Below are 11,190 nucleotides of genomic sequence, written 5' to 3' on the forward strand. Positions count from 1 at the left end.
TCATTAGAATGGATGTACACAGAAGCAAGCTTTAAAGTGACGAATAATAATATGACGTTATCGTATCAAGAACTAGCTGCTATTAGCACCAGACTAACATTAGTACTTCAGGCCCCCCATAGCAAGCCAGGATTCGCTTTTCCAAGGTTCAAGGCAACGCTACTAGCCAAGCTTATAATAAATAGTAGTGCGGTCTCCTGCTGAAGACAGCCGCCAGCCCTTGTACTACGTAGAGTGAACACTACGTCACCAGGCCGAAATAATTCCATCATCCCCGCACCAACGAACTTCTGTCTTCTTTTTAGAGCAAACTTAATCAAAATAAAACCACAACTTCTTCAAACCACAGCATCACACATCTACTGCAATACCTTATTTTGTCTGACAAGATGAAGTTCTCTCTATCCAGCTTGCTATTGCTTGCGCTCGCGACAAGCGAAATCGCTGTTGCTAGCACCTGGTTCTCCAAAGCTGGTAAGCAAGCTCGCCGCCTTTCGGCTCATCTACACCGCCTAACATCAAGCTCTAGCATACAACAAATGGCACGAGACCGAGCTTGAACGCTGGCTCTCCGACCATGATGTCCCTTATCCGACACAAGCTGATCGGAAAGAGCTCGAGAATTTGGTCAAGAGCAACTGGGATTCCAAGATCCAACAGCCGGTTGCAAAATCCAGTGATTCAACTTCTAACTCCTTGGACAGCGTCAAGGACTGGATTTTTGACAGGTACAGGCTGAACCACGACGCCCCCACTATGCAATAAAGAGGCTGACCATTATTCTAGCTGGACTGAGAGCCGTCTCAAATCATTCTTGGATCACCATGGTGTTCCTCTTCCTCCCCAACCACGCACTCGTGACTCGCTCTTGACCACTGCTCGTCAGAACTACGATACTATTGCAAAGAAGGCTGGCGAATACGCTGCTTATCCTGGTGATTGGCTATACAGCACCTGGAGTGATTCTGAGCTCAAAGAGTACCTGGACGAGCATGGAATTCCCGTCCCTCAACCAAGTACGCGTGACAAACTCATCGCATCAGTCCGCCGTAATGCACACCTTGCTTCCGCAAACATGGCCAAGAACGCCAAGGCAGCATCATCTTCTGCTACAGCTGCACAGGAGTCATTGTCCGATGCTCTCTTCGATGCCTGGTCTGACAGCAAACTGAAGGAGTTCCTCGACAAGAACAACATTCCTGTCCCACAAGGCTCGCGACGAAATGAGTTGCTCGCCCTTGCACGCAAGAATCGAGCTCACTTGACTGGCGAGAGTGTCACTGCATCTGCAGCCTCTGCATTTGGTGCTGCGACTTCCAAAGCCGGCAATGTCGTTTCTCAAGCTACAGACTCTGCATCTGAGACCGCCGACGAAGGTTTTGAAAAAGCTATTGGGACTTGGTCTGACTCGCGTCTTAAAGCTTTCCTGGACAGCCGTGGCGTACCGGTTCCACAGGGTGGCAAGCGTGACGATCTTCTCTCCCAGGTCCGACTAAGCAAGCACAAGGCCGCTACCGGATACTCCGCTTGGACGTTTGATACCTGGAGCATCGACAACTTGAAAAAGTATTTGTCCACCAACACCAAGAAGGCGCATAAGAACACCGAGGCCACCAGAGACGAGCTTGTTAAGCAAGCACAGGATGCTTATGCAAGCGCATCTAAATCCGGCGGCAGTTCGTATGCCAGTGTTACCTCTTACCTCGCTTCCGCAACCGATGCTGCCAAAGACACAACCTTTGACACCTGGTCCCAGAGTGATCTCAAGTCTTATCTCGACACCTACGGCATCCCTACTTACCAGGGCTCGACTCTGAATGAGCTTAAGGCTCAAGCCAAGAAGCAATCGACGTACTTCCGTTACGGAACAAGCACGCCGCAAGCATCGATCTTTGAGCGTATGAAGGGTGGTGTGTCTTGGATGATGCAGCAGCTGAAGCTTGGTGCTACTCAGGGTCGTGTGGAGGGTGAGAAAGTAGCTGCTGGAGCTAGCAGTGCAGCTCGAACTGCTTCTGCTAAGGCTTCTGCCAGCACTGCTAGCATGAAGGGCGAACTGTGAATGTTGAATGCTGAATGCTTTGAGAGGCAGATGTGAGCTGGAAGGAGAAGTCAAGTGATAGCTCGGACACAGAGGGACAGTCTATTAGTGGCAAGGTGACTGTTTAAGGGAACACCGGGTAGTCAGCGCTGAACGCTGACCGCTGAACGCAAAACGTAGTGGCGTCAGGATTTGCTTGCAGGATGGGTGTTCACTACTATCCCAAAGCGAGAATCAGTACTAGTATTTGCTTAGGAACACGAAATGATGACATAATAAGTCTCTACTCATTCTCAGATGCATCTCATCACCTGTTCAGTGTGTATCCGAGTATTGCTACTGCTGTGCAAACTTGTTTATCAGGCAACTGTTATCTACACCTTGGGCACCACTCCCTTTTCTGGTCCATCTCCATGCAATCGGATTTGTTCTGCTACGACTGACCAAGACTCAGACGACCACATGGACGGGATTTTGGGCCATGGCAGCTGCATCATCACAGCAAGCTGGACGGAGAAGTGTTTCGAAACAGCTCCTCAAGTTCTCAATGAAGCGACTCGGCCGATCGGCTGCGGAACAGCGGAGCAAGCTAGAGCCTGGGCACACGAAAACAGATAGTAGACCCAGTACTAGGAGCCCTGGGAGCCCTACTTAGTGGCTCCGCTTCTAGTTCCTGGGAGTGACCACATCACACCTCATCGTCTTCTCTTCCTCATTGCCGCACCGTCATCGTCATTCGTTCCCTTTCACACGCGCCGCTGTCACTTGCAGCTCAGCTGGACAGTAAATTCATTCCAATGCTTCATTGTTGACGGCATTTCAGGTGCACATCATTCTGAATTGAAGGTTAAGGAGGTGCTCTTGCACAGCCCCCTTCGGCTCTGGCCATGTCACCACGAAATTCACAACGATCAACTTCTTCGTCAGGCTCAAGCCTAGCACACCAGATCCCAGACCCCAATGTTTTTAGTGACGACTATGCCCTCGAGCCGCTTAATACCGATAGAAGCTCGCCCTTCAATGCCGATGATGACCCAACCCCCGCCTCCGAAACTCCTCCTCTGCACACTGGAGTAAATATAAGTCGACCCATCAGTCCTGTCTCGTCCGTTTCGTCCTCGGCACAACCCCCTACACTATCTCACAGATTCCTTGGACATCGAGATGTTTTTTCCATCATTCCCAACCGGACAGCGTCTAGGGCATCAAACACATTCTCGGATGTACATAGAGCATCAAGTACATCGTCACACTTTTCAATGCCTCGAGCTCAAAGCCCCTACGTAGGGGCAACAGGCCCGAGCCATCCGTATGGCATGTACCCCCAAATCACCCGAACATCGAGCATCGCCAGTGCCTCCACCGTACGACCAATTGAACGCCCATTTGTTACAGCAAATGGCCCGGAGCATCCATATGCCATGTATTCGCAGAACACAGTGCCAGAAGAAGACGATGCGTCTCTCGCTCAGGCGACAATCCCTGTTGACTTTCCGGGTATGGGGCAGCCGTACCGGAGTGGAGGTCAGACAAGGCGAGACGATGTCAGCGACATTGTGGGTTCCGATGGGCACATAGAAGAGCTGCCACCTTACACCCGCTTTGCAGACGAGATTGCACCCAAGGAGAGCCTTCCAAGTATCCAGGCCGTCCATTTACCAGCAGTCGTGCCACAGGAAGTACCAATGTCACCCCAATCTCGGCATACGCAGCATGTCGAGACTGTTGTCGAGCTGAGCAGTACTTCCTCAAGGAACGGATGCAGTAACTCCAGCGTCGGTTTCAAAGAAAAAATCAAGCAGAAGGGTAGGCAAAGAGTGTGCGGTGGTCTGCCGTTCTGGTTCTTTTTTGTCATCATCGGTGTGCTCCTCTTGGGAGTTGTTCTAGGTGCAATAATCGGCGGCGTGATTGGAAGCCAAAAAGGTGCTTCGCCTAGTGCTACTGCTGATCCTTATCAGAATTCATCGTTCGTGAACCCAGCCTCCTGTGTTAGTATCTGTGACTGACGACCATAAAGCCACCCCACTGCGACGGTGACGTCAACAGCCTTCATTGATGGAGTACCTCTTGCTACCGGGCAACCAGTGGCCTCTGTACCCACGGGCCAATACAACGTTCCCACAAACGGCAACGAGGTTAATTCCAAGGCTTGCATCAAGAATCATACCCTCGTTGATACTTGGGGTTGTTTGGCTTCTTCTGGGATGGGAATTACAGTGACAGGTCAAGGGTGGGGGGCCAGCATTACTCTTGACTCTTACCCGTTAAGTAGCTCATTCATGTATGGAGCACAACCACCGGACCTTGGTACACGGCCGCTCGATCTGACTCCGTCAATGGATCAAGATTCGAGTGATCTTGGTCCCTCTCTCTTTGCTTTCACTTATTACGACAAACTTACAATTTGTAAGACTCCCCCTTAGCTCTCTTGTACCATTACTGACGATGTTTGAAGTACATGAACAAGCTCTGATACCAAATGGGCAGTACAGGAGAAAAGATGACAGCCACATATATGGAATGCCTGAAGATAAGCCATGGTTCTGCTGGTTCAATGAGACATTACTTGAATTCTTCATTTATGTCGACAAATCTGTCAATTCATCAGCAACCACCCCCGCCGCCACTGCTACTCCCTCATCTCCCTCTACAACACCTTCGACCTTCACAACACCATCAAGCACAACCTTAGGCTCTTCGCTCCCTCCACCCGCGGCGTTTACAGGAAAGCCTTCAGGTTCGCCATATGGGCCGCCTGAGGATTTTGTCAACCATCACACTACCGAGTCAGGCTACAATCGAAGGCGAAGCGATGACAAGCTGCAAAAACGGAAGAGGTACGATGACTACCCTCTCTTGATGAAGGTTGAAGAAAAGCGAAAACCCCGCGGCAATGTTCCACCATACTGTCAACAGATGCAAGTCTTGGACAGTGGAGAGATTGTACCCGTTCCTTATGTGGCTCAGATCTCTGTACAGGAAATAGAAGATATGGATGATGATAATCAGAATCGATTTAGACGGAGAGGTGACGCAGAGGATCTAAGTCGCGGTTGTGCTTGTGAATGGATCAGCTGGTAGAACCGGCTACGTCTGTGCAGCAATCGTCGCCTTCTTATGGAAAAAAAATATGGGAACCTCAACGTTTAGGTCTCTTCAAGTCTCTCAAATTGGCAAGCGTAATTCGCGTTCCTATTTCATTTATGGCGGTTCCGCTCGTTTCTGTTTGTCTTGGGTGAGCACACGTTTGGGAGCAATTGGTTCAGGATGAATTCTCTGGTTTTTTTTCGGGATCTGGTAGGGAGGGTTTCTGCAGTAGAAGGGAAGCGCTGCATTAAGAACAAGAAAATTCAAGCCAGGGCATCAAAAAAGATGTAGGGATGACCGGCGCGTGGGGGTGAGTGTGTTCGTGTCTGTACTCAGTTGCAATCACTGCTTACGAGAGTTGCCCATGTACTCTTTAAGAAAGCTTGAGCTTCTGCTCTGGGTCAGCGTTCAAGAATGCCAGCGTCAATGTCTGTCTTGTTGAGTAATAGTCTTTTATGAAGCCAATGACAAGGGCCTAAAGTGATACTATTTGTTTTTCTGATTCGAAGTATTAAAGTACCTGAATAGCGGCTAAACATCTCAGGCTCGTATACACTGTAAGTATTCTCTACCTTCCACAGAGGATAAAACTTCAATTGTCAAAAGTCACTTCAGTCCTAACTCGTGCAGCCTCTTCATCTTCCCATCATGTCAATAACCTCCAGAACAAGCATACTTGAACAATCAGCCGTCCTTTCGCACGGGATCTGCGGGCGCGATTCCAGAAGCCTTGAAGTGCTTGGCCTTGGAGCCACAGTGCATGTCTACAGGTACAAAATTCTTGCATACCAACAAGCCTGTCTCCAGCGGGAACTGGATATGATGAGGAGGGCAGGATATCGTGCAGTCGGACCCGTGGCACGGGTCATGGATACGGACCGTGGAAACCTCGACGTGAATGGTCTTTTGACGGATGCCCAAATGTCTCTGGATACGCAAACAATAAAGGGGGGGTGAAAAAAAGAGTTAGATCTAATGATTCCTTTCAACGGATGAGATACCGGAAGGGTGGGTTGAGCTTTGACTTTTTATCTAGAAAAACAGGGAACTCTCAGTGGCTTTCACGATATCAAGCTTTTTTGGACTGTCCCGTCCTCACCTCCCTCTCTTTTTTCCGCCTCTTCGACCCAAGTGGCCAACCTCTCCTCAATCCTGGGAACATAGAGCCACTCCAACTGCGCCTCATCTCCACTCCGCCAGATCTCTCCCTTGCCCAGCTTCTCCCGCTCTGCGGCGGGCAACCTCATATTATTCAGCTGTTGCGTCAGCGCAATCACCTGGTCAACCCTCTCCTGCCGGTAGTTCTGCCAGAACTCGAGCGCGGCGGCCAATTGGATCTGCGGCGACAGCCTGGAGAGGAGAAAGGCCAGCGTGAAGGCGTCTTCGAACGCTTGGCTGGCACCTTGGCCGGCGGTGGGGGGGATGGCGTGGGCGGCGTCGCCGAGGATGATGACGCGTTGTTTCTCCGATCTCCAGGCGGCGAGTTTGGGGACGATGTAGAAGGGCCAGATGGAGAGGGTGTGCTTGGGGACGTTTTCCAGGCCGGATTGCACGATGTCGGGCCAGTCGGCCCGGTTGGCGGAGAGCAGGGCGAGGAGCTCGTCTTTGGCTCCAAAGAGGCGCGACCACTCGGCTTTGCTTTGTTCCGGGTATCGCTTCTGGCTGCCGGCGAGGACTTCGGATCCGTCCACGTCCTGGGGCGCGAAGATAAAGGTTCCCGCTTTGCCGTGAATGGCGACGGGGAGGGTCGAGTAGTCCTTGTCGGCTGGGAAACGGAGTTTCGAGGTTGGAATCACGCAGGTGATGGCCAACATGCCGGAGTAGAGTGGAGTGGTGGAGGGAGACACTTTTTGGCGGACAGTCGAGTGAATTCCGTCTGTGCCGACGAGCAAGTCAGCTTGAGCGGTTGAGCCGTCCTCAAACTGAAACGTCACGCCCTCGTCGGCAGATTCCTGGAGAACGCGGGAGAACTTCTTCTCGTAGATGACTTGGATGTCGCGTTCTTGAACCATCGTTCGTAGTTCGGTAAGCAGAACCTGCCGATAGATCCGAAGGGCCTTGTATCCATACAACTTCTCATTGCCAAGGGGATACAGATCAGTCGTTTCTTCCTTGTCGTTCTTGAAGGCAATGTTTTCGAAGTTGTATCCTTTGTTCCGAATTCGTTCGTAGACGCCCAATGAATCCAGGACGCCCAGTGCGTTGGGTGAGAGCATGAGAGCGCCGGTGGTCACCTTAGACGGAAGTCGAAGTTCATAGATGGTGCAAGGAATTGACCTTGCATGGAGGGCCAGTGCCAGGCCGAGGCCTGCTAGCCCTGCGCCAATGATGGCGACTTTCTTGGGTGGACCTGAAGCCATTATGGAGTGAGGTGTTGTTCTGGAATGATAGATCTGATGACCGGACACGACGCCTTTATCCAAGATGGCTTGAGGAAGAAAAAACGATTCGAAAAGCTATCCACATGATTTGAAGAGCATGTAATCCGGGCATTACTCCCATTATATACTCAAGGGGTTTTAACTTTGAGTAAAAGAGAGTGAAAGGATCCTCTAGGTTGCCACACCTATTGGTCAATGAGGATCCCACAGCCTGTGGCAAACATAAGGGCCGTACATCACGCTGCGAGATGTAGAAGATGCGCTTGCAACGTAAATAGAAGCCGGGTTCGAGAAGTGCTTTGGAAGACTGAATGTCGTAGCACAACCTAACATCTAATAACTAGTAAGATGGTTACCGGGTACAAGAATAATACGTAGTAAGCAGCGGATTGAGCCCGGACCATGTAGAGAAAGGACCGGCGGATGTCCGGAGCAAAGGACGAAAGACGGATCACAGCCCCAAGCGAAGGGTTGCTTGTAGATGTTGGTCGTTCAAAGACTACAACATACGGCACCTCGAATACAAGTACCGGTGCCGAATATACCGCTCTGAACATACCGCTCTGAACATACCGCTCTGAATATACCGCTCTGAATATACCGCTCTGAACGCATTCCGGAAGTAGACCACAGCCAAACATGATGCTCGTCTAGCACACCGTAGGAATAACTAACTAAATAACCGACATCCTAGCTTACGGGCATTTCTCCTCGCTAATGCATACATCACACGGCCTATGGGTATTAGAAAACCCCTTGAGGGATGGGGGATGTTCCAAATTAGTATGGATGGGTGTGATGAGGTGGAAGGGTTGAAATGGCTCTAGACTATCCCAACTTTATATGAATTCGCACAGTGTTGGAGGAGTATAGTAGTCAACCAACAGCAAGGGTACTACGTGGGGGGGTACCCCTGGAAGAAGCCCCAACAAAGTGCCTTCGGAGAGTGTTCCAAGGAGATATTTGTTTTAGCAGGTACAGAGTCGTGCATCAAAAGTCATCAAAATACGCTAAAACCAGAGCTCTGCTAGCAAGCTCTAGCTGAAGTTAGTACTGCGTAATTCGTGTCCTGTGGAGAGGGAGCCCCTACAGTGACCCCTAACCGTCCCCAGAGATTTCTAGGGCCTCTCGGCCTTCTTTTAGGGCTGCTAGGCTTAACTCACAACCTATGTCGGCTAAGCTTGAGGCATTTGGCCTATTAATAGCTCACATCGCAAGTAGAGACTAGCATGCCACTACTGCAAAAGCAGCTTGCTCTACGGAGTACTTTATCCTAGTTATTGTGTATTGATGCACGACTCCGTATCATAAGAGAACATTCCGGGGAGTAGTGCCATTAAAGGATGTTCTAGAGACCCACCTAAAGTGACATCAACTACATCAACTACTTAAAATAGAACGGGCATACTCATGCTCGCTCTGACTTCACGACCACTACTTCGCTACTCTACCAGTGCAACTCCACACTAACCATGTTCTCCAGAAGGAGAAAGCACACACCACAGACAAGACACTGGACCGCCCGACCCCGACTTCCCTCACGGCCCCCTTCAGCCTATGCCTTCTTTTCTGCTCACCTCTCTCCCCTCACTCCCTACCAAACAAGATTCTTATCCCTCTCCCAACTTCGCCCCCACCTCTTCTAACTTCCTAAGCTCCAAGATTCGCCTGAGCGGTACATGTCCCTTCTGGCCCCACCCACCAACTCCCGCCTCGACGTCTGGTCGGACGCGGATGTAGAAATCCCATGCTCTTCTGTCCAGTTCTTGTCGCTCTACGACCGTCTCGCGAGCCCAGGAAGAGAAGAGGATATCCAGCGCAGCGAGGACGTGGGACAGGGCTTCCTCTTTTTGCGAGGCGAGTTGGGATGATGAGGGAGGGGCTCCCGATTTCCCTTTTTGAGAGGAGATGGTTACGGATTTAGGAGGCGGGTTAGGTGACGAGGGTGCGGGTTTTGACGGGTCTGAGCTGGTTGAAGAGGGGTCTTGGATTCGAGATTGGTCTTGGACCTGGGTGAAGGATTTGAGGAGGTAGGAACGTGCGGATTGGGGGGTGTGGATTGGTAGGCCTGGATTCGCGTTGGCAGAGGTCTTGTTGCTCGAGGGGGCGAGGACAGGTGGTGAGCTGTTGATGTTGCTGTTGAGCTTTTTGAGGGCTTCGAGGTCGAGACCCCATAAGGGAAGCTCCTTGCTCTCCATACTCTCCTCTGGGAACCGCTGGTATTGTTTTACCGGGGCCTCATTTCCTTCATCTTTTATTTCTTGTTTAATCCCATCTCCATCGTTCCTATCTTCTCCTTGACCTCCACCATCCTCTCTATTCCCGTCAAGAAAATATCCGTGCCTTCTCATCACCGACACCATCCTCCCCATCACTCTCACTTTGGGCTGTCCATGCCCCCACCCCTCATCCTCCGCACTCTTCCCATCAACCAACCCGATACTCTTCGCCTTCGTCCTGCTGTTCGCACTAACGACCGCCTGGGCAAGGCTTAACCGACTACTCAACGGCTGCTCCGGCATCGTGTATTTCAGCAGCGTCACCGCAAAGGCCAGAAAGAGGGGCGCGCGGTTCGTCTGCACAGTTATGGATTGTAACTCTAAAAGTGACAGAGTCGAGGTAGGGAGGGCGAGGGATGCTTCCAGCTCGGCTGGGGACTGCTGCTGCGAATAACCATTTGGGCCCTTCGCCCGCTTTGATGCCACTTGCCCATCCCCATTACCAGAAGCAGAGCGCTTTTTGGACTTGGGATTCGAGGCACGCTTTGCTGCTGCGAGGATTTGCTTGGCTAGCTTCTCGTCGCCGGAGAACACGCGGCTGATGGAAGTGACGCTAGTTTTTGAAATTGCTTCGGGGGTGTTGAGTTTGGCTTTGCGGAGGTCGTTGATCTTGGAGAGAGCGGTGGAGAGGGGGACGCGGGCATCCTGGGAGAGGAAGCGGAGGAGGTTTTGTACTTCGGCTGCTGGTGAGGCTGCTGTGTTGGGCGTCATGCTTATGGATGGACATATCAAAGTTCTGAGAGGTCGATATGATTGGTCATGAAGACTTGCTTCTTGCGAGTTGGAGTAGTTACTACGTAGTTGTGTTGATACTGAACAAAGTCTCGCCGTACTAGCTGTCTCCGCATCCAAGAATTGGAGATGGCCTTGGCAAATCCGAGGGCCCCCGGCTTGTCGTCAAATAGGCAACTTCTGTTTTCGGAGCGCATTGATGCCTAGTTAATTGGTACTTTTATTGAGGAGACCTAGACAGAGCTAACTACGCAGACTTTTAGATACACTCTAGTATAGAATGTTTGGGCATTCGAACAGCGCGGTCTTTGATGGCAAATATGCATGATCTGGATGTGGTATCTCCATCGTCATTAGCCGAGGATTCTTCCACATCGGGCCCTCGAGGCAGACACATTTCTCCAGGCTGTCCATCCAAGACTACTAGGAACAAACCTAAAAGTCTATGCATGGTCTTCTCATCCTTAGCTACAGCGGTATACTGGTCATCATTGACGAGTTACAATGAAGCTACGCGCGGACTCCGGCGGATGTCATTTGTGCAACCATGTGTAACCCGCGGAATGTTGGAGACTAGGTGATCCTCCGAGCAGGCATCTGAAATGGAGCAGGTTCTCCGAATTGTTGATCTTAAGACTCTTGTAATCTTGATTGACTGTACATCACTTTACAT

General features: G+C 50.9%; 4 protein-coding genes across 4 annotated transcripts; 2 read left to right on the forward strand and 2 right to left on the reverse strand.

Annotated features, from left to right (window-relative positions):
• Positions 1–389: 389 nt before the first annotated feature.
• EPUS_00045 (uncharacterized protein) lies at positions 390–2,059 on the forward strand (the record flags this gene model as incomplete). The annotated part of the gene is made up of 3 exons (XM_007789075.1): positions 390–474; positions 530–728; positions 787–2,059. 3 exons carry the CDS (start codon positions 390–392, stop codon positions 2,057–2,059), a joined length of 1,557 nt encoding a protein of 518 aa, XP_007787265.1.
• An 866-nt stretch (positions 2,060–2,925) lies between these two features.
• Positions 2,926–5,119, forward strand: EPUS_00046 (uncharacterized protein; the record flags this gene model as incomplete). Its single annotated transcript, XM_007789076.1, has 3 exons — positions 2,926–4,004; positions 4,056–4,444; positions 4,494–5,119. 3 exons carry the CDS (start codon positions 2,926–2,928, stop codon positions 5,117–5,119), a joined length of 2,094 nt encoding a protein of 697 aa, XP_007787266.1.
• Positions 5,120–6,186: 1,067 nt separating this feature from the next.
• EPUS_00047 (uncharacterized protein) lies at positions 6,187–7,485 on the reverse strand (the record flags this gene model as incomplete). The annotated part of the gene is made up of 1 exon (XM_007789077.1): positions 6,187–7,485. The coding sequence occupies one exon, from the start codon at positions 7,483–7,485 to the stop codon at positions 6,187–6,189; it is 1,299 nt and encodes a 432-aa protein (XP_007787267.1).
• Positions 7,486–9,116: 1,631 nt separating this feature from the next.
• EPUS_00048 (uncharacterized protein) lies at positions 9,117–10,496 on the reverse strand (the record flags this gene model as incomplete). Its single annotated transcript, XM_007789078.1, has 1 exon — positions 9,117–10,496. One exon carries the CDS (start codon positions 10,494–10,496, stop codon positions 9,117–9,119), a length of 1,380 nt encoding a protein of 459 aa, XP_007787268.1.
• Between the last annotated feature and the right edge of the window lie 694 nt (positions 10,497–11,190).

The sequence above is a fragment of the Endocarpon pusillum genome (assembly GCF_000464535.1).
Source record: "Endocarpon pusillum Z07020 unplaced genomic scaffold C734253, whole genome shotgun sequence".
In the NCBI taxonomy this organism is placed as follows: Eukaryota; Fungi; Ascomycota; class Eurotiomycetes; order Verrucariales; family Verrucariaceae; genus Endocarpon; species Endocarpon pusillum.